Source organism: Diabrotica virgifera, chromosome 10 (assembly GCF_917563875.1).
Source record: "Diabrotica virgifera virgifera chromosome 10, PGI_DIABVI_V3a".
Lineage (NCBI taxonomy): Eukaryota > Metazoa > Arthropoda > Insecta > Coleoptera > Chrysomelidae > Diabrotica > Diabrotica virgifera.
In genome coordinates, this window is record NC_065452.1 from 133,171,136 (window position 1) to 133,195,614 (window position 24,479).

General features: G+C 34.2%; 1 protein-coding gene across 4 annotated transcripts in view; it reads right to left on the reverse strand.

Moving 5' to 3' along the window:
* Positions 1-1,020: 1,020 nt before the first annotated feature.
* The window catches only part of LOC126893416 (solute carrier family 41 member 1-like), a 139,048-nt gene continuing 115,589 nt past the window's right edge, over positions 1,021-24,479 (reverse strand). For all 4 annotated transcript variants that reach the window (XM_050663571.1, XM_050663567.1, XM_050663570.1 and 1 more), the window contains 2 exons: positions 21,383-21,674; positions 1,021-1,890 (listed from right to left, as the gene is read on the reverse strand). In XM_050663571.1, the coding sequence (XP_050519528.1) occupies positions 1,178-1,890; positions 21,383-21,674 (1,005 nt within the window). In that variant the 3' untranslated portion in view covers positions 1,021-1,177. The remainder of the gene's footprint in view (positions 1,891-21,382; positions 21,675-24,479) is intronic.

A 24,479-nucleotide genomic window follows, 5' to 3' on the forward strand; every position in this document is an offset into this window, starting at 1 on the left:
CGATCCCAAAGAAATATTTTCAAATGACACAATTTTAAAAAGACTGCAACATAGTTTTAATTTTTCACTGGGGAAATTAGTCTTTTAGACTAAAATGCAATTGGAACAGAACAGGGCCCCTGAGGTCTGAGCTACGCTGGGATGCTCGAGACCTTTGGAAGAGGGGGGCCCGGGCTAAGCTGGGGCCCCCGAGACCTTTCGTAAATATATAAATTGTGACTGATAAAATTAGTTATTTTGGCGAAATAAAAACTAAAATGCAACCGGAATAGGGACCCCAGGTCCCAGCTACTTTGTCTTAATCAATTTACCCCAGACCACATCTTGTTACGTGAAAGGAACCATATATTGAAAAGAAAGGTATACATAAGATAAAATGAACACATTAGGATCAGTCCCACCAGTAGGTACACTGACCAGCTTCACTGAGTGTGCTTGGCTCACACTGCCAATAGCTTAAGGCACCTTAAGGTGCTTTTAAATCAAAGTGAACACGAACGAAGGAACGAATACGTAGGTGTTCGCTTGGTTATTCGTACCAAGTACCATTCGGTACAAAGTAAGACCATTTACATTGTAGCGAACGAACGTATTCGTTGATAATCGGTTCGCAATGTCAAATACAGATGAAGCTGTAATAATTAGCGCTGCTAATTTTATAGTTATTGCAGGACATGCTAAAAAAAAAGAAAGAACAGAGTGTGATGTTCACATAGGAGGGAAAATGCGCTTTCAAGGGATTAAATATCAAACATTTTTCCGGACCCCCCTTGCGCTGGAGTAAATTCCCCAGACCTCCCGGTAGGGGACCCCCGGATCACATTTGCCCCCAACATCGTAGTTACGGCCCTGGGGGGTTCACTAGCTCTTAGGCTATCTGGAGAGACAGAAACGTACGTAGGGGGATGGTGCATCACCTCTGAACCGAAATGAAACGTAAGCTGTTTTTTAATTTATATTTTTTCTCTCTTATCAGTCGTATTTATAATTTTTGTTTATGGGGATTTAAAAAAAACACAATTGTGAAAATAAAGTATATAATTAACAAAGCGATGAAAATTTCATTTTTAATTTTATTCTGTAATATAATCTTCAATCGTATTCACCTATTAAAACATATATAGTTAGGTTTAGAATTATAAGTGTTTTTGAAGAATCATAAATAGTAACAAACTAATCAACTTTCGTGGACCTCCTCAGTGTTATGATCTGAGATCAGATTCAAAAACTGAAAGGCAAATGCTAGTAAAGATATTCCTAGAAGATCCCCAATAGACGTTAAGTACGGAATTGCAGAATTGTCAGGATCTATTTTTTTATTCCACATCCAGTGAATCATAATGTAAGCTATATACTGTAGGGTTGCTACTTGCGTCACAGCTGCGCATAAATAGACTACTATAAACCAAGAACGAAGAGAAGTGTCGCCATTCTTTATGTAATCTATGAGGTAGATGAAAATTAAATGACCCGGTATTACCATTGCCATAAGGACCCTCGTTGTTCTGGAATGCATGTCTTTTCCACAAAAGCAAGTTAATGGAGATATGAAAATAACCATCTCCTTGTCTGTGTTATTTTCTGATGAGTGTATACCAAGTTCTGCTTGTTTATGAAGAGCTGTTGAAATTCTGCTCGCTTGTACTGCTACTAGATTACCTCCAACACCGTTTATCACTGGTTGGAATACTGCAATACCCTCAAATCTAGAAACCATAAAGTCCAGAATTAAACCTCCAATGGAACTTATCACCATGGCTGCTATTACTGGCGTCCAACCATAATACAGAACATCTCGGGTTTGGTAGTTCCTTTTAGCAATCCATACCCACAAAGGTATCGCCAGTAAATATGCTGCTATTATCGATGGGGCCAACCAATCTTGTGTTCCTAAAATACTTTAACTATATAGACAGAAAGACAGAGTATATACAAACATATCAATATCTAAGTGTGAAGCGGAAATCAACAAGTCACAATTTGGTTTTAGGAATGCTCTGGGTACAAGTAGTCTAATCACAACATAAGGGGTCCCGTGGGAAATTCTAGCTCGCCGTGATTTGATGGTGGTATTATAGCTTTTGGATCGCTGAATCCAATGGAAGTGGTATGGAAGCCCAAATATGGTCAGTTTAATTGTTATTAACAAATTATGGTAAAATTAGGTATTTTTCAGGTATTATAGAAGCCTTGTAAAGAAATTGATAGTGTTAAGTGGGAAATTGATCTCTGGTGTATTTTTGGTGGCTGAATCGAATGCGACTAGCCGCGATTACTTAAAATATTTTCTTATTTTGTTAATAACAAAATAATTGTTTATTCGCCGAAAAACTCTACATAATTCGCCATCTACAGTAAGTGTGTAGTCTTTCATAGTATTTTTATACGCTAAATCGATTGCCACTAGTCGTGATAGCTTAAGCCATGTTCCGACTTTGTTATTAATAAATTATTGCAAAAATAACGGTTTATAGTACGTTTACTCACGGTTTTTGCTCTATATTTTAAAAAACCACGTGGAATGACATGGAATTTGGCATGCACGCAGCTAACATGTCAAACAAAACAAGTGATATTGTGCCGATGTGTGCTTTTACCCTGGGGTGAGTTTCACCCCGTTGCGGGGGTAAAAAAAGAAACCTTTAAAATAAGTCCGGAAGTGGATAAACTGATTAATTCTAGACAACTTTTCTTCTATGGAGTCTTTTCACTAAGTCAATACTTTTAGAGTTATTTGCGAGTGAATATGTTCATTTTTCAACAAAAAAACCACGCTTTTAGTGGTTTTATAAGCACTTTCGAATCGATGAAACTTGCAGATCATATAAATACAACATTAGTAAAGCAACTTGTGAAGCGGTAACGATTAGTTTCATTTGAGAGGGTAATTAGGGGGTGATTTTCCCGATTTTTTTACCAAAAAAAAAGGGACCAACATTATTTTGAGCGTAACTTGTTTATTTTTGATACTAGATACTTTTTCAAAAAACAAGAATAAAGTTTTTTTTAAAGCTTTAAAAAAGTTGTAATGAGTTTTCCTCAAAAAGTGCTTCATTTTTTGGTTATTTTATGTTCAAATATTCGATTTGGAATTTGGCGAATATGAACCTGTTGTTCATTCGCTACAACTCCGCTTCTACTGGGTCTACATACCTCACATATACACCATTTTTTTTCATAGTACCTATATACTTTTGCTAAATTTTTTTTTGAAAGAATACTTACTTTTTGAGTTATTTGCGAAAAACCGTCTAAAAACGTGGGTTTATTGTTGAAAAATGAAAATATTCACTCGCAAATAACTCGAAAAGTATTGACATAGTGAAAAACTCTATAGAACAGAAGTTGCTTAGACTTAGAATTAATAAGTTTATCCACTTCCAGACTTATTTTAAAGGTGTCTTTTTTCACCCCCGAAAAGGGGTGAAACTCAACCCCATGGTAAAAGCACACATAGGCGCAATATCACTTGCTTTGTTTGACATGTTAGCTACACGTGTATGCCAAATTTCATGTCAATCCAAGTGGTTTTTTTAAATTTAGACCAAAAACCGTGAGTAAACGTACTATAAACCGTTATTTTTGTAATAATTTATTAATAACAAAGTCGGAACGTGGTTAAAGCTATCACGACTAGTGGCAATCGGTTTAGCCATAGCCACCTTTACTTAACAAGCCATGAAGTTGAAACTTGGCAACATCTATTGGTAGACCGATTAATTCTGACAGTTCTCATTTGTTTTTAAATAATTTTCACTGTATTTACAGAGAAACTGAAACATTTTACAATATTTCGTGCTCCAAATTATAAAGAACATTAAAAGGTATGTTATTAAAATGATTTTAGTTCAATATAATATATTTTTATATAAACTTGCGTGCATATAGAAATCCGTCCACTTAAAAATTTTGTCATTTTTAATGTCTCATATTTCCTAAACCTGTTGGCAGATTTAAGTGATTTTTATAATATGTTATAGCCTAATTCGTTAACAATACCTCTGTAATAATATTGTTGGTAAACAGTTAAATTTTTATGGTGTACCGGGCATTTAAAAAATACTGAAATTAAAACCCAACTATAGACTCCGGTTTTCTTAACATTCTGTTTTTTTTTATTAATTTGCTTATGTTTAACAACTAGATTTGTTCTTTATCAATTCAGGGTGTTTCTAAATAAGTTCGACAAACTTTAAGGGGAAAGGAACAAAATGAAAAATTTTGACGCCTGTATTTTAAAGGTAATCATTTTTTTCGAATTCTGAGAAAACTAATAAGTATTTTTGAAAAATTGAAACGCAGAATAAAAGATTACTTTATTACCGAGGGCCAAAAGTTCCTTAGATTGAATAAAAAGTTTTTTTAATGACATATTTGAAACTAAAAATCACACTAAATTTTCTTAGGTTTTCACCCCTGTAACTTATTAAAATAAACATAGAAGTTTTCAGGAACTTTGGGTCCTTGGTCCTAACGTAATCTTTCACTCTGCGTTTAAATTTTTGAAAAATACTTATTAGTTTTCTTAGGATTCGAAAAAAATGAATCCCGTTTATATTCTTGTTATTGGTTTTTTTTTGTATAATAAACGTTACTTACAAGGAATTACTTTTAATATTATTTAGTACAAACTTCCAATTAATAATATTTTCTTGTTCGACTCAAAAAATACTATAAATTTTACCAGAATTTGTACTTTAAAATCGTAGTTTCGAAAGCGGTAGTCCGAAAGTCAGACTACGGACGTCATCAATTGCGACGTTGCCTTTTTCTCTTCATGGCTTGTAAAGTAAAGGTGGCTATGGTTTAGCGTATAAAAATACTATGAAAAAGACTACAAACTTGCTGTAGATGGCGCATTATTTCGAGCTTTTTGGCGAATAAACAATTATTTTGTTATTGACAAAATAAGAAAATATTTTGAGTAATCGCGACTAGTCGTATTGGATTCTGCGACCAAAAATACACCAGAGAAGACCTTAACACTATCAATTTTTTTACAGGGCTTCTAATAATACCTGAAAAATACCTAATTTTACCATAATTTGTTAATAACAATTAAACTGACCATATTTGGGCTTCCAGACCACTTCCATTGGATTTAGCGACCCAAAAAACTTATAATACCACCATCAAATCAAGGCGAGCCAGAATTTCCCACGGGACCCCTTATGTTGTGACTAGACTAAAGGGAGGCAGTGTTTCGCCTGCAAGTATTAGTACAGGAGTGTAGAGATATGAACAAGGATGTCTACATGTGGTTTGTAGATTACTCGAAGGTCTGACAATCTAAGACATGGGCAACTAATTGAAATTCTCCAAAACATAGGAGTTGATGATAAGGACATCGGAATTGTGACAAGTCTCTACTGGAATCAGACAGCCAGGGTAAAAGTTGGCAATTCGTTCACACGTTGAGGTCAGTTTAACTCTCAGCCAGTTCAATATGACTCACTTTAAAGATAAACTGTGAAAAAACAAAAATGACGACCAATCTCGGCCCCATTGAGCTCAGAGAAATAGAGAGATATCGCTCATAGAACTTGTGAAAAAATATGTACTTATATTTGGGTCATGAAATAAGGTTATAGACGAAGCAACGAAGCACTAAAAAGCCCAAAACCTAGGAATTTTGTGCAGTTTTTGCATTCAATTCGAGAGAGTGTCAGGCAATTTTGTGAACTAAATTGATCTCCGGCAAAAATTTTGTGCATGAGAAAATGCATTTTCTCATGCATGGAAAATGAAAAATTTAGAACTCAGGAAATATTGACGGAAATGAGTTCAATTTTTATATTTGGGGGTTTTGGAGGTCATTGAACACAAATTTCATGACGGCGATGGTCTCCGGGGTACCTGGTGCACAGGGTGGAGCTCGTCGCCTGGGACGATCGAATAATTCGGGAAATGAAGATTAGATCGAAAAACTGAAAAATACGCGTTTAATATTTTTCAAAAATCTATTGAATGACACTAAAGATGACCCCCCACTCCATCCACTACAGATTTGGATTGCTTACGTAAAAATAAGCAACTTTTATTCGAGAAATTTTTTCGAATTGTGGATAGATGGCGCTATAATCGGAAAAAACGATTTATCGTAATGCCATAGGTAAATTATAGAAGCGATCTAATATCTCCAGAAATACACTTCCAAATAAAAGACCAAAAAATACGCATTTAATATTTTTCAAGAACCTATCGAATAACATCAAACATGACTCTACACTCCACCCCCTGGAGGTGGGGTGGGGGTTAACTTTAAATTCTTAAATGGGAATCCCCATGTTTTATTGCAGATTTGGATTCCTCATGAAAAAATAAGTAATATTTATTCTAAATATTTTTTAGAATTGTTAATAGATGGCGCTAATAAATAGTGTTTTTCCGATTATAGCGCCATCTATCCATAATTCGAAAAAATGTTTCGAATGAAGGTTACTTATTTTTACGTAAGCAATCCAAATCTGCAATAAAAAATGGGGGCTCCTATTTAAGATTTTAAAGTTACACCCCACCCCACCTCCAGGAGGTGGAGTGGATGGTCGTGTTTTATGTTATTCGATAGTTTCTTAAGAAATATAAAAGACGTATTTTTTGGTTTTTTATTTGGAAGTGTATTTCTCGAGATATTAGACCGTTTCTATAATTTACGAAAAAAACCTTTTTTTTCCGATTATAGCGCCATCTATCCACAATTCGAAAACATGTCTCGAATAAGAGTTGCTTACTTTTACGTAAGCAATCCAAATCTGCAATAACAAATGGGGTTTCTATTTAAGATTTTAAAGTTACCCCCACCCCACCTCCAGGGGGTGGAGTGGGGTGGTCATGTTTAGTGTCATTCGATAGATTTTTGAAAAATATTGAAAACGTATTTTTCAATTTTTCGATCCAATCTTCATTTCGCGAATTATTCGATCGTCCCGCGAATTATTCGGTCGTCCCAGGCGACGACGACGGGTAGTCCATCGCCGTCATGAAATTCGTGTTGAGTGACCACCAAAACCCCCAAGTATAAAAATTGAACTCATTTTCGTCAATATTTCCTGAGTCTTAAATTTTTTATTTTCCATCTCTTCGAGATGCACTTTGAAGATGATTTTCTCATGCGCAAAAATTTTTGCCGGAGATCAATTTAGTTCACAAAATTGCCTGACACTCTCACGAATCGAATGCAAAAAGTTGCATGACGATTCATGTTACTGCAGGAAATTCTTAGGTTTAATACTTCGTTGCCACGTCTATTAATGCCAGACAACCAAACATGCGAGTTACTCAGAAGGATAAGTTTATATTGAGCTGAATTCGGAAAAATGAGAGACGTGTTTAAAACAAATATACCAATCTATATAAAAAAGGAAAGCTTTTAACCAGTGCGTTCTACCAGTCCTCAAATACGGAGTAGAAACATTTAACTCTCGCACAAAAACATCAGTTGAAAAATTGAGGACACAAAGAAAGATGGAGAGATCAATGCTTAGAATAAGCTTTAAGAAATAGAGTAAGAAACGAGGAAGTTCGTAGACGAACCGAAGTGGAAGATATTATCGAACGTATTACATGGCAAGAATTTTCAATGGGAAATAAGCCACAATTTTACTAAAAAAAAAATGATTTTATTAACGTTTCGACGCCCAAGTCAGGTGTCGTTGTCAAAATACGAAAATAAAATCATTTTTTTTGGTAAAATTGTGGCTTATTTCCCATTGAAAATAGTTGATTATAAAAATGCCACAATGAAATAGCTTCAGAACAACATGGCAAGAATATTTCAACAATTTACTAAACATACATCAAGAGGAAGAGCATGGAGAAGATATATATCTTGGGGTAGACCTACCGGTAGAGGACCCAAACATAGACGAAACATTGCAAGCAATTAACAAATTAAAGAACGCAAAAGCTCCGGGCTGCATATTTACAAATGCTCCTATACTACGGCACCAGAGTGCCGAAATCGGTTAGCCTTTGAAATACACTATTACACTACAAACCCTCATTGATTTCGGCACCTATTAAATTACAAGACATCTATTAAATTATAATGCCTAAGTTTTTATTGCAATTAATATTATTGTAAGTATTGTGTATTTCAATTTATTGTATTCAAATAGAAATGTCGAAACTGCAATAAACCTAGGATACTTAAGAATGTGACTTTTTGACCCTAACCTGAGAAACAAATAAAACAAAAATTAAAAAAAAGCCAATGAATAAAAAACAAATAAATATTTTTTATTTTTATTTATTTATAAGTACAGATATAATTACTCGTATATAGTGCGTCCATAAAATAACGCATAAATTCATTATTAACTAAATAAACAACATTATTAGAAATTACCAAAACAGGTCGATTTTTGATTTTAATTTATGATTTTTTGGCATATAGGTATATCATAATAGAGACGTCATCCGTCTGGACGTGATGACGTAATTGATGATTTTTTTCAATAAGAATAGGGATCGTGTGATAGCTCATTTGAAAGGCAATTCAATTCTCTATTCAGTAATATAAACATTAACATAATTATTTATACAGGGTATTAAAAGTCGACCTGTTTCGGTAATTTCTAATAATGTTGTTTATTTAGTTAATAATGCATTTATGCGATACTTTATGGACGCACTGTATACGAGTAGTTATATCTGTACCTATAAATAAATAAAAATAAAAAATATTTTTTTTATTCATTGGCTTTTTTTATAATTTTTATTTTATTTGTTTCTCGGGTTAGGGTCAAAAAACACATTCTTAAATATGCTGGGTTTATTGCAGTTTAGACATTTCTATTAAAAATTTCGACATTTCTATGAAAAAAAAAGAAAAAAAGTAAAGCAACAAAATGTACCTATGTATCTATAAAAATAATATTGTAGTAGTCATGTTATGAAATAATAAATTTATGACTATGAATCTGCAATCAATCACAAAAAAGTCTGGCTAATTGGCTCTGCGAAAGACATTTTTCAGAAAAGAAAAGACATTTCTAATCCTGTTTTTCAAGCAATAAATTGAAATATAAATATACAATACTTACAATAATATTAATTGCAATAAAAACTTAGACACCAAAATTTAATAGAAGTCTTATAATTTAATAGGTGCCGAAATCAATGAGGGTTTGTAGCGTAATAGTGTATATCAAAGGCTAACCGATTTCGGCACTCTGGTGTCGTAGTATAGGAGCATTTGTAAATATGCCTCCGCGCACCGACAACATACGGTTCCTTAAGCACGGAGGAGAAACTTTACATAGTAGTCTAGTCGCAACATAGGGGGTCCCGTGGACACTTTTAGGTCGCCGCGATTTGATGGTGGTATTATAGGTTTTTTGGGTCGCTGAATCCAATGGATGGGGTCTGAAAGCCCAAATATGGTGCGTTAAATTGTTATTAACAAATTATCGTAAAATTAGGTGTTTTTCAGGAATTATTAGAAGCCCTGTAAATAAATTCATAGTGTTAAAGTCTTCTCTGGTGTATTTTTGGTCGCTGAATCGAATGCGACTAGTCGCGATTACTCAAAACAAGTTCTTATTTTGTTAATAACAAAATAATTGTTTATTCGCCGAAAAGCTCCAAATGCGTTATCTACAGCAAGTTTGTAGTCCTTTTTATAGTATTTTTATACGCAAAATCGATTGTCACTAGTCGTGATAGCTTAAACCACGTTCCGACTTTGTTTTTAATAATTTATTGCAAAAATAATGGTTTGTAGTAAGTTTACTCAGGGTTTTTGCTCTAAATTTAAAAAAATCACCTGAAATGACAAAATTTGGCATGCACGTAGCTAACATGTCAAACAAAACAAGTGATATTGTGCCAATGTGTGCTTTTACCCTGGGGGTGAATTTCAACGCGTTTCGGGGGTGAAAAAAATAAACCTTTAAAGTAAGTCCGGAATTGGATAAACTGATTAATTCTAAGCAACTTTTGTTCTATACAGTTTTTTCACCAAGTCAATACTTTTCGAGTTATTTGCGAGTGAATATGATCATTTTTCAACAAAAAAAAAACAAAAATAACTCGAAAAGTATTGACTTAGTGAAAAAACTGTATAGAACAAAAGTTGCTTAGAATCAATTAGTTTATCCACTTCCGGTCTTATTGTAAAGGTTTTTTTTTTCACTCCCGAAAAGGGGTGAAACTCACGCCCAGGGTAAAAGCAGACATCAGCACAATATTACTTGTTTTGTTTGACATGTTAGCTACGTGTATGCCAAATTTCATGTCAATCCAAGTGGTTTTTTTTAAATCTAGAGCAAAAATCGTGAGTGGACGTACTATAAACCGTATATTACGTATATTTAAAATATTGTTTATTGTTTTATTTCAATTATTTTAATTGTTTTATTACAGTAAACTTTGCATCAGGGTCTTTTTGTCGTCTTCCTAGTTTTACTAGAGATGTCGCTGTTTTGCGTCTCAAAGGTGGAATTACTGCATCGCGGTGATTCCCCTTAAAGAGCAGGCTTGTTTGATTTTTGTTTGAGAGTTGGAACCACTTGGGACTGCATAGCTACACTGATGAAGCATAAGATGCAGAAATAGCTATCTGTAGATGGTGGTCCAGCTCTGAATCAAATTAAAACAAAACTGCCTTTCCCCCTTGTACTATAGACCGTTATTTTTGCAATAATTTATTAATAACAACGTCGGAACGTGGTTTAAGCTATCACGACTAGTGGAAATCGATTGAGCGTATAAAAATACTATGAAAAAGACTACAAACTTGCTGTAGATAGCGCATTTCGAGCTTTTCGGCGAATAAACAATTATTTTGTTATTAACAAAATAAGAAAATATTTTGAGTAATCGCGACAGTCGCATTCGATTCAGCGACTAAAAATACACCAGAGAAGACCTTAACACTATCAATTTATATACAGGGCTTCTAATAATTCGTGAAAAATACCTAATTTTACCATATGTTAATAACAATTAAACTGACCATATTTTTGCTTCCAGACCACTTCCATTGGATTTAACGACCCAAAAAACCTATAATACCACCATCAAATCACGGCGAGCTAGAATTTCCCACGGGACCCCTTATGTTGTGACTAGAGGTCAGTTTAACTCTCAGCCAGTTCAATGTGACTCACTTTAAATATAAACTATGAAAAAACAAAAATGACGACAAATCTCGGCCCCATTGAGCTCAGAGAAATAGAGAGATGGGCCATAGAACTTGTGAAAAAATATGTATATTGGGGTCATGAAATAATGTTAATGCGATACAACCAAACACGCGAGTTACTCAGAATATTTCAACAATTTACTAAACATACATCAAGAGGAAGAGCATGGAGAAGATATATATCTTGGGGTAGACCTACCGGTAGAGGACCCAAACATAGACGAAACATTGCAAGCAATTAACAAACTGAAGAACGCAAAAGCTCCAGGCTCCGACAACATACCGGCTGAGTTCCTTAAGTACGGAGGAGAAACTTTACATAGACAAATACACAAACTAATAACACTTATATGGAAAGAAGAGAAAATACCAACAAAATGGCAGGAGAGTGTAATAATCCCCATCCACAAAAAGGGAGACAAAACCAAGTGCTCTAATAATTATAGAGGCATCTCCTTACTTAATACGGCGTATAAAATCTTATCGAACATCCTATTAAGTAGGATAACACAGTTTGTAGAAGATTTCATAGGGGAATACCAAGCCGGCTTCAGAGAAAATAGATCGACCATAGATCAGATTTTTACTCCAAGACAGCTGCTTGAAACATGATGGGAATTCAATAGAACTATCCATAATCTCTTCATATATTTCCGACAAGCGTACGATAGCATTAAAAGAGATCAGATGTGGAATGCAATGGCAGAACTTTCAGTTCTAAAAAAACTTATCCAGCTTGTTAAGATATAAGTAAATGGCTGTAGATCCTGAGTACGGATAGGTAACAAACTCTCAGAATCGTTCGAAATAAGCAGTGGCCTGAAACAAAGAGATGGCACTGTCACATCTCCTTTTTAATATAATCCTGGAGAAAGTAGTAAGAACAGCACAAATTAGAACAGAATTACTGACAGTAAATGGACCAAAATTATTACTGGCATACGCGGATGATATTGACATTGTGGTAAACACAGTCACCAATGTGAAAGAGACTTTCAATAAATTGGAGGTAGAGGCAAAGAAAACTGGTTTAATGGTAAATGAACAGAAAACCGAATACATGTGCATCAACAGACAAAAGGGACGAGATAGAATATAGTCCAGAGAAATAAGGTTTTTGTCGGGACACTTGAGCAGCCAGGTTGAAAATGAGCTTTTTGGGTACTATATACCTAATACATTATAAATACAAAAGTGCCCGTCACAGTTCGGACGAGAATTTTAGTTATTAACAAATAAGTTTCAAAAATGGCAGTTTTTTCGTTTAAATCGCTGGAAGTAAAAATAGGTTAACTAAATATCTTATTTAGAGCATTCATATTTTAATAGATTGGCAAAGGTTCAAAATGGCAGTTTTAGAATTTTGGTATGATCATCTGTTGCTCCGCTAATTGCAAAATAAAACTAAAATTTCGAAAATAAAAAATTTACTATAACCTTTGCGAAAATGAACTTATGACTTTGATATTGCATGAAAAGTTGAGACAACCAGTACGTATCATGTACAAAAAATTACAAGACGATTCGTCAATTACTTTAAATTTTATTCAATTTGTTTATCCCAAAGAGCTTTTTTTTGCAATGTTATTGTTCAGAAAATAATGATGATACAGCAATTATGCTAAAACCACATTAAAGAAGAACACTTGTGTTTTTAAAGAATTTAAAAAATTAATAAAAAAGTCATTTTTATCACCCCGAAAACATTTTACGAAAGTAGAGTCATTTTGGCTTAAAAACAATTTGAATAGCTTTGTTAATATTGACTATAGAGTAAATCTACTTTGGGATTTCAAACGCTGGTATTTTTACACGAATTTAAAAAAAAAAACTTTTTGCCTAGGTTAATTGCGGTCAAAGTTATCAGTTTTTATTATTTAATTCACAGTTACTTTATATAATATGTTACAGTTCAAGTTGATTATCCAGTTGGAGTTGACTTTTACTAGTTCGAGTCAACTCTAACGGCTGGTTTCAGTAAAATTTGATTATAAATATAAAATGAAGATTTATATTCAACATTTACTAGTAAAAGTAGACTCCAACTAGGAAAAGTATACTCTTCCCAATGCCATTTAGTAAAAGTTGATTCTGATTTACACAAACAGCCGATTCTAGAAATTAAATGTTACTGAATATGTTCAAATTAGTCTAGACTGTATCGTCGCCCCCGTTAGGTAAATTGCTCCGATTCGAATTTTTTGCACAAACTTACTCAAAAAGAGATCCTTATAACAAATCTACTGGGTGCCAGGCAGTACCTTGATCGATAAATTGTTTAAACAATTTTTTTTAGACAAATTCACAAAAATAATTTTTTCACTTCGAATAATTTTTTTTAGATCATTTGGGTTATTCTGAGCAAAAAAAGGTATTTTTTGATTTTTCTCTAAAATTGATTGTTGTCGAGTTATACGCGATTTAAAATTTGAAAAATGCGAAAATAGCCATTTTCAAGGCTTAATAACTCGGTTAAAATCCATTATTATGAAAGTCAGAAAGTGACCAAATCAAAGTTTATAGCCCCCTCTACAAGATCCAGCAGACATTTTTGTCACTATTTTAATACTAAGCTGTTATCTTTAATTATTAACAATGAGCGCTAAGTGCGTATTAGGCGGAAGTCAATGGTGAGTGCTAAAGAGATGCACCATTCCGGCCGTCCAATGGTGAATCTCACTCGCACTCACATTGACGGCCGTCTCAATACACGCTTAGCGCTCATTGTTGATAATTAAAAATAATATCTTATTAATGAAATAATGACAAAAATTTCTTCAGGATCTTATAGAGGTAGCTTTAATCTTTGATTTTTTTTAGTTTCTGACTTTCATAATATATAATATCGTATTTCGGACAGTTCCCGCGCCAATTACATCTTTAACCCTGTTTCAAGTAACTAGTGTCGATGTACACTAGCCCAGGGGGACCGACGGCTTAACGTGCTCTCCGAGGCACGGTGAGACGGCTCGTGTCATTATTGGAAATGAAAATGGTTTGTCTTTGGCAGGGCTCGAACCCACGTGCACTGGCGTATGAGGCCAGCGATTATGCCGTTACTCCATGGCCGCTCGTTCGACTTTCACAATAATTATCTTTAACCGAGTTATTAAACCTTGAAAATGGTTATTTTGGCGTTTTTCGAATTTTAAGTCGCTAATAACTCGACAACAGTCAATTTTATAGAAAAAAAGGCTTAAAGGATCTAAAAAAAATTTGTACGAAGTGAAAAAATTATATTTGCGAATTTGTTTAGAATCATTGTTTATCGCCAAACGTCACTAAAATCATTCATTATTGTACTCATTTGCCCTCATTTTCGGCAGTAAAGTAACACTTTGTTGTATTGAAAGAAGAATATTACTTTACCTGCCGCGATTATTAATCAAATTAACCGAGATTGAATGTAAGTGGTCAATGGCAGCAATCGATTATTTATTTGAGTGAAATTAAAATTTATTTACTTTAATTATTAAAAATATTGTACAAAATTTATCTTATTATTAATAAAATTTATGTCAAAAAGTAATACTTAGTCCAGGAACCGAAGCTTTTCACCTCGCAATTTTTACAGAATGGATCGATTTGCTTGAAAATTTGAGAATAAGTAGTGGGTAGTTCAAGGATCAAAATCTATATAATGCCGAAAGGCACTTTTACCATGGGGGTGGTTGCCACCCCATCTCGGGGGGTGGAAATTTTTTATTATAATTTTGACTGCAAAAGTTGATAAAAAAATTCATGTTAACCAAAAAATGCTATATACATTTTTTTGATAAAATTAATAGTGTTCGATTTATTCGCTATCGAAAGTGTTAGTTTTATATCGAAAAAATCAATGTTTTTCGGTATTATACTCATTTATTATTCACTCAATTTTTGCCGTAGAAAAAAGTTTTGCAAGCCAATTTCTTGGAAATTAAATAAGCTACAATTTTATATTTAAATATTTTTTCGTATCTCTGATGCTACTCTTTCTATTCTGAAGCAAAAGGCATTTTTTACCAAACTAGAAAAATTCGTTATTCGCTTTTAACTACATTTTTTTAAAAACTAATCATTCTAAGCCAGTCAAACTCCTGGAATCTATTAATAATACATAAATAAAGAAGAATGAATAAGGTAGATGACTAAGAACACCGCTAACTTACATTATAATGCTTTCAATTGGATATCTTCTTTTTTCTTTTTAAAAAAATATATTGATTTTTTAACCGTAACTTTATTATTTTTTATCCTAGAAAGTTTGTTAAAAAAGAATTTTGTAGGTTTTTACATGACGTATAGGGCTATTAATATTTTATCATTTTAAAATCCTCATTCGCAAAAAGGGGTGGCTTTGAAAGGGTTGGTAAAGGTGGTTTTTGCATGTTATTACAAGATTTAATTTTCAATAGCTCGAAATTAAATAAGCTACAATTTTATATTTAAATATTTTTTCGTATCTCTGATGCTAATCTTTCTATTCTGAAGAAATGGGCAATTTTTACTAAACTACAAAAATTCGTTATTCGCTTCTAACTCATTTTTTTTTTAAACTAATCATTCTAAGCCGGTCAAACCCCTAGAACCTATTAACAATACAAAAATTAAGAAGACCAAATAAGGTTAATGGCCAATTTTAATTAGGGTGGAGAGTAGGGAGAAGTTTACGATCAGTTTTTCGCTAAAAAAAAATAGGGACTGACATTCTTTTTACTGTAAGTCACTTAATTTTTGAGCTAGGGACTATTTTTTTTATTTTTGGAGATAGATATTTTTAAATACTTTAAATTAGCTTTAACAAGTTATCCTCGAAAAATGCATAGTTTTCCCGTCTTTTGACTTTGAAACTACAATATTTAGCATTTTACGAAGAAGAGCTAACATATAATAAAGTATAGCTCGATTACTATTGGCCTTAAAGCAAATTATAAAAAACGGTTTTGTTTATTTTTTCAAAAGGTACATTTTTATTAAGCAAACTTGTTTTGATAGAACGAAAACTTTTTGAGTTATTAGCAGAAAACTGATTAAAAACAATGATTTTTTCGATTTAAACCAACACTTTCGATAGCGAATAAATAGAAAACTATTACTTTTATCAAAAAAATGTATAGAATGTTTTTTGCTTAGAATGAATGTGTTTACCAACTTTTGCTGTCAAAATAAAATATAAAATTTCCACCCCCGAGATGGGGTGGCAACCACCGCCATGGTAAAAGCGCCTTTCGGCCTCATATCGATTTTGATCCTTGGACTATCCACTACTTAAAACAGTAAATCCTTTATAAAAGGTATATTTAAAACCCCTTAAAAGGGCTACATCACAATCAGAACTAGTTTTCGACTGGTTTACCAGTCATCATCAGTGCTTACGTGAAGTTTACATGCTAACCACCAAGATATAATTTTACAAAAATATGTGGGTCAAAGCCCTATATACGTGGTCCGTTAAGGGAACATCGGTTAAAGATGCCAATTAAAACATGGATGTTAGAAATATTTTACCATTATGCCCTAAGTAACATCTGAGCTGTATAGTGTGACTTGATTACATGGTGGAAGTCAGGTAATATAGGGCTTTGACCCACATATTTTTGTAAAATTATATCTTAGTGGTTAGCATGTAAACTTCACGTAAGCACTGATGATGACTGGTAAACCAGTCGAACACTAGTTCTGATTGTGATGTAGCCCTTTTTAGGGATTTTAAATATACCTTTTATAAAGGATTTACTGTTTTTTGTATTACATGGTATACAGCCAACTACAGGAAAACTTTTTCCTTGTGGAATTTTTATCCACTACTTATTCTCAAATTTTCAAGCAAATCGATCCATTCTGTAAAAATTGCGAAGTTTTGTCCTATTTTAAGCTTCATTACTTGGACTATAAAATTCTGTAGTGTTTCGCAATTATATTCATACAAAATAAATCAAAACTTTACAGATTTAGTAATTAGGTAGGTATACAATATTGATAACTATCGATTAAACATCAAAACCGGATATCATGCAAAAGTCATCTGTCATTACTGTCATACGAATTTTTTATTTCGTCTAAAATTAAAAAAAAATTCCTCAAAGTTGTAAGTAAATGTTAATGTTTTTTATAATTGACGATACAATTTTGTACGCACCACCTCAATACTCTTTATCGAACGCGTCTGTTGCTCGCTTCGCTTCCTCTTCTCGTAATATCAGACTCGTTCGATAAAGAGCCACTTTACTGACTTGGTACATAAATAATTATTAAACAATTTTTCGACCGCGGTACCGCGTGACACCCTGTGTATTTGTTATAAGGATTGTTATACGGATGTATTTCTTTGAGTAAGTTTGTGCAAAAAATCGAATCAGAATAATTTACCTAACGGGGGCGACGTTACAGACTATACTAATAAGTAGTTGAAACGGTCAAAACAAAGAAACGCACACTCATCAAAAATGCACTTGAGATTCTCGTATAATCAACATTTACTGAATCGATCCAGGAAGAGTCAACTCCAACTAGTAAAAGTTGATTTAAATTTTTAAAATCAACTTTTACTGCTCGTTTCAGTTGGAGTTGACTCCAACTAGTTGGAGTCAACTCTAACTGAGAATCAACTTGAACTGTAACATATACACATACATAAAATTCTCATATAACAGTATTAGTTACGGTACTAATCCGAAACGGCTTGACCGATTTTTATGAAATTTTACACGTATACCTTATAGGACTGAGAATAGGTTTTAATCTATTTTTCATACCCATAAATTAAAAGGGGGGGGATGTCCCCCTGACATTTTTTATTTTTTTGGACAAAATTATCTACCTTAATTTTTTATGGTGTAGAATTAAAAAATACATACAACCCTTAATTTTCACTGTTCTATCACCAACCCCTATTTGTTAATAGCCATCTATATATTTACATCTATAAAATTCTCCTGTCACAGTGTTAGTTTCCATACTCCTCCGAGACCGCTTGACCGATTTTTATAAAATTATATATGTATATTCGGTAGGCCTTAGAATCGGTCGTAATCTATTTTTCATATCCCTGAGTGATAAGGGGGGTTCCCTCTAACATTTTGCAATGTTAGGTGGGGATATGTGTACATAACGTACTCTACAACACTACGAGTACATACAAATTAAAAAAATTATGATCAAAATCCATCAACAAGCTCCGGAAATATTAATCGCAGCATATGTTTGAAGAATCAATTTCATTTTTTGAGTGCACGGATTTCAATAATTCAGCTCCACCGACCACGAATCGATTCCGTTAGGACGTCATTTTTATAGCTTTATTAACAACTTTGTTGAAGTTCAAAGTTTACTTAAACTTTTACACATAAACTATATACCTTGAACTTCAAAGTGGCGCTAGTAAGGTTGCTTAATTGTTATAAACAAAGTAGCTGTGAATTAAATAAAAAAAAGTGGCTAACTTTTACTGTAACTAATCTAGGCAAACAGTTTTTTTGCTAAATTCGTGTAAAAATACCAGATTTTTAAATCCCAAAGTAGTTTTAGTCTAGAGTCAATATTAACAAAGTTATTCAAATTGTTTATAAGCCAAAAATGACTCTACTTTAGTAAAATGTTTTCGAAATGACAATAATGACTTTTAATGATTTTTTTTATATACTTTGAAAACATAACTATTCTTCTTTCACGCTATTTCAACAGAATTGCTATTATCATTATTATTTTCTCAACAATAATATTGCAAAAAAAGATCTTTGGGATAAACAAATTGAATGAAATTTAAACTAATTGACGAATCGTCTTAAAAATTTTTATACATTATATGGACTGTTTGACTCAACTTTTCGTATAACATGAAAGTCTTAAGATCATTTTCGCAAAAGTTGTAGCAAATTTTTTATTTTTGAAATTTTATTTTTATTTTGAAATTTCTGAAGCAACAAATTTAAACGAAAAACTGCCATTTTTGACACATTTGTTAATAATTAAAATTCTCGTCCGAACTGTGACGGGCATTTTTGTATTTATAATGCATTAGGTATATAGTACCCAAAAACCCATTGGCAACCTGGATGCTCAAGTGTCCCGAACATGGTATATTTTTACCTTATTTCCCTGGCGTAATAGGGCAAAATGTTACGATAGACCCATATAACTTTGAAAGAGTGGAGAGTTTTAAATACCTCGGAGCAACAATCACTGCAGATAACGCTATCACGGAAGAGATTAAAGAGAGAATTCAGGCAGCAAGCGGATGTATGTATAGCCTCCACAATACTATTAAATCTAAGAGCCTAACACGAGCATCAAAGATCAGAATATATAAAGCAGTGATTAGACCGTGCTCATGTATGGGTGTGACACGTGAACTCTGCCCAAAGCAATTGAAAGAAAACTTAGATGTTTTGAGAGAAAAATCCTCAGAAAAATCTTTGGACCTTATCATGACCCTAATAGCAACCAATACCGAATGAGAACAAATGCTGAGGTCAAGCAGATGTATAGGGCGAGTGACATAATCCAAGAAATTAAATCTCAGCGTCTAAAATGGGCTGGCCATGTCCATAGACTCCCTAATAACCGCCTTGCCAAACTGATCTGGGAGGAAACCCCCACAGGAAGAAGGCCCTTAGGACGCCCACGAATGCGATGGATAGACAATATATTCTTCTTCTTCTTCAAGTGCAAATCCACTAATGGATGTTAGCGATCACATTTTCCATTAACTCTCTGTTTCTTACAACGCGAATCAGAGATTGTATGTCGTTAATCCCTGTCCATTGCCTTATGTTTCGGAGCAGGACATTTTCTTGCGTGCTATTCCTCTCTTGCCTTCAATTTTACCCTGAATTATAAGTTGAACGAACTGGTATTTTTCGTTTCGCATGATGTGACCCAAATACGCCGTTTTTTTTTTCTTTTCTTGATGTTTTCGAAAAGCTGGCGTTCTTAGTTGATTCTTTTAAGGACATCTATATTTGTGACTTTCGCCGTCCATGGTATCTTTAGGATACGGCGATAAACCCACATTTCGAAGGCTTCTAATCTGTTTATATCCCTCGTTTTGAGTGTCCAGCCCTCTATGCCATATAGCAGCACCGACCACACGTAGCATTTAGTAAACCTTAGTCTCAGTGTAAGGTCGAACTCTGAGCAGGTCAGTACCTTCCTGAATTTTACGAAAGCTTGTCGAGCTTGCTCAATGCGACATTTTACTTCCCTGTCCGATACCCAGTCTTCAAAAAGCCACGTTCCCAGGTATTTAAATTTGCTGACTCTTTCAATGGACTTAGTATTCAGTGTTATGGTGGAGTTTTCAAATACATCCAAGTTTCTGGAGATGCTCATGAATTTGGTCTTTTTGGTATAAATCTCTAATCCCACTCGCTTACTGTATTCTCCGATTATAGTGACAAGTTGTTGAAGATCTGCTATGTTGTCACAAATTAAGACAGCATCATTAGCATATCGTATGTTGTTGATCAATACTCCATTCACTTTGATTCCCATCTCTGCATCTTCCAAAGGCTCTTGAAATATGGCTTCCGAATAAATGTTAAATAAAAGAGGGGAAAGCACACATCCCTGCCGAACACCCCTTCTTATATGTATGGGTTTGGATATAGAATTGTATATTTTTAATTGTGCTGCCTGATACCAGTACAAGTTTTCAATGCATCTTATGTCTTTTTGGTCTATATCAAGATTTTTGAGGATCTGTATTAACTTGTGATGTTGGACACGATCAAAGGCTTTCTCGTAATCTAAAAAGCACAGGAATACGCCCTTCCTCTGATCGTAACAATTTTGGACCAACACCTGTGTTGCTACTATTGCTTCTCTTGTCTGACAATATATGGTCAGATTTAAGAACAATGGGACTACCCACTGAACCAACTATCATGGAGGAACGTTCGAGATGGAAGCGAGTTGTGCAGTCAAACAAGACCCACCCCGGGTTGTAGTGCTACCAGAAGAAGAAGAAGAAGTATTACAAGGCAAAAATGGAGATGGGCGGGACATGTTGCAAGAATTAAAGACGACAGATGGATAAAAAAATTGCTTGAGTGGAGACGACGGGCAGACAAGCGAAGCAAAGGAAGACCCCCAACGCAATGGACCGACGACCTCAAAAGAATTGTGACCAATTGGATAGCAGAGACGCTGAACAGAAGAAGATAGAAATATCTGGAGGAGGCCTATGTTCAACAATAGACAAATCAGGGCTGATTGATGATGATGATGAATGAGTAATGTTGTAATTCGTCTTACCTATTGATTCATATAACATGGTTGCCACCCATGACAATAATGCTAGCGATGTAATGTCTCCCAAACTAGCTGCTATAGGCGTAGCTACATTGTCTGGATTGATGTGACAATATCTGGACAGTACTATCACTCCAGCTGTAATAAGTCCCAATAAAAAACTAGCTATCGAAACTGTTACTAGACTACTGGCACATAAAAGATATACGTGGTCTAATTCGACATCGTTGCTCTTGATGCCACCCATTACAACTGCCACCAGAGCACCCAGAAACCCCACGACTATGGCTTGACACTAAAAAGAGAACGTTACTACACAAAACTTCATTCTTATTTATAGTCGAAGCAGGTCCGGCCCTAGGGATTTTGCCGTCCTGGGCAAGATCGGCGACCGCCCCCCCTTGGTATACCCAAAAACTCAAAAATTTCACCATGGCTCTTAATTTGCTGAAATCTATCTTCTTCTTAATGTGCCCTATCAAGTCCCCTTGACGTTGGCGATTAACATGGCGAAACTGTCTCTGTCTCTAGCTATTCTAAATAGGTGTTCTGCTTTCTTTATTCCTGTCCACTCCCGAATATTCTTCAACCAAGAGGCCTGCTTTCTACCAATTCCTCTGCGTCCTTCTATTTTACCCATCATAATAAGTTGAAGAATATTATACCGGTCTCCCCTTACTACGTGTCCAAAATAGGCCAACTTTCTATATTTGATGTTATGTATCAAGCAGCTCGCAGGTAGCATTTGCTCTCTTAAGGACTGCCACATTTGTCAGCATAACCGTGTATGGTATTTTCAGTATACGTATGTGCAGCCACATTTCAAAGGTCTCCAAACGGTTAATGGTGGATATTTTTAATGTCCATGCTTCGACACCATACAAGAGGACTGACCAAATGTAGCATTTAATCATGCGCTTTCGAAGTTGAAGTTGCAAGTTATCATTACAGAAGAATGCCCTCATTTTTAAAAATGTCGTGCGGGCTATCTCAATTCTTCATTTTATCTCTTTATCTGGATCTGGTGGTTCAGTAATATGGCAACCAAGATATTTAAAACTGGGTACTCTTTGAATTATATGACCATCAACATATAACCGTGAATCTTGATGGGCCAAACGGCTAAATACCATGTATTTTGTTTTTGAACAGTATGTTTAGCACAAACTCTCTTCCCACTGTGTCAATGACATTTAAAAGGTGTTGTAATCCATTCATATCATCACTTAAAATAACTGTATCGTCTGCATATCTGATTATATTTATCAGAATTCCATTAATTTTCACACCCCATTCCAAATTATGCAGCGCTTCCTTAAATATTCTATCTGAATATAAATTGAATAACAGTGGGGACAGTATACAACCCTTTCTGACACCTCTTTGTAATCTATCACTTAATGCATTAACAGTTGTGTCTATAATTTTTTAAATAGAAGTCAACTTTATATCGTGTCTCTGGATCTAGGTCCATACTTTCATCTTCAGCCTCATGACCAAATTGTCTTTTCACTTTCCTCTTTCTGGCTATTACGGTGCCTCCTTTTTGGGTTCTCAATTTCTAACTTTGATGAGCTCTTTTGCCTCTGTCAAATAGCCCTGGAATTTTAAATCACTTCCGAGAGACTTAAAATGGATTTCCAATTTTTCTAATAAACTGATAGCTTGATACGCTCCCATATCAATACTCTGCATACGCGACTACGTTGATATGAAGTAAAATGTCATGCCATATTACCACAGAGCAAAGAAAAGTAAAAGCACGGATTTGATTTGCCAAACAGCTTGCCTCATGAGCAACCATTTTATCGTTGTTTTTATTCACAGTGATTTCTACAAGACCATCGTAAATTTCTTCAATTTGGTACCTATCTAATGGGAATAATTGCATCAATTATTCTACTTTCCCATCTAGTTTCGGACAAAGGTTTCAATGTTAGGCTAGAAATTTGATTTTTCAGCATAGTCCAACGATGAAAGATGCTGAGAAAAAGTTGTAAATTTTTGTCACCAAGGAAAAGAAAGAAACTGCAAACTGTGTGGCTTTAGCAGCATCGTTCACGACTAAGTTCATTCATTTTCAAAATTCTGTTTTGAACTCCCAAGTTCTTCTCTTCCATATTTGCCCCATTATCATACCCGTGTCCTCTCATATCTTCCAAAAGTATTCCCAGTTCACTCTGGGACTCTGTAACTCCCAAGCCAGTGGTTTCCGCTACAGGCACAAATCCAAGAAAATGTTTTTCAATTTTAACACTATGTGAGCAAGAACCTAAATCGTAAAAATGTACATTAATAGTCATCTGTTCCACCCCAGCAATATCAGATATACAATTTAAAATTATGCTATAATACTTTGCTGATTTCAAAAAGTGTAAAATTTTATTTTTGATTTGGTCATGGAGGAGCTGAACATTTTCGTTTTGAATACGTTTTCCCAAGTAGTGATGATGCTTGTTACTCTCATTAGTTATTCTCCTAATATGCTCTTGTAAAACAGAATCAAAATTTTTAAAGAGCTCAAAAAGCTTAAAAAAATTACCATTGTAGTATAAGTCGTTGTATTGCATTTTTTCGATGACCAGTTTTTGAATTTAGAACTTTTTGTGTTTCTTCATCTATGATTTTGCCCGATTCTAGTCTAATTGCTAGTTCTACCCACTGTCGCTGTGACTGTAGATAAGCTGGAGACTTAGCATGGCTGGACAAAGCTTCAGCCATATGTTTCTTATTATTATATCCATTTTCAGTAAAGTTGATTTTAAGTGAATTTAGTTTAGTTCTAATCCTACTATTCTTATACGATGAAGAAGAAGGCGGTGTTGTCAATTTTCCGTCGAATGAACCTTGCAATTGTTATTGTTTCACTTATTTAATTATCGTTTTTACAGTTGCATTTTTGCCATTCTTGTTCATAATAATGATTTTTTATAATATCAAAAACATAAGTTATTATTTCTTCAATTCCAAAAATTGGCTGTCCTCTAAAATTTGCCGCCCCTGAATTTGTCGCCCTGGGCGGCCGCCCAGTTCGCCCAGAGTCGAAGCAATAAAGCACTGAACCTGAAAAAAAAACAAGACGGATCTTAATAATTCTTTT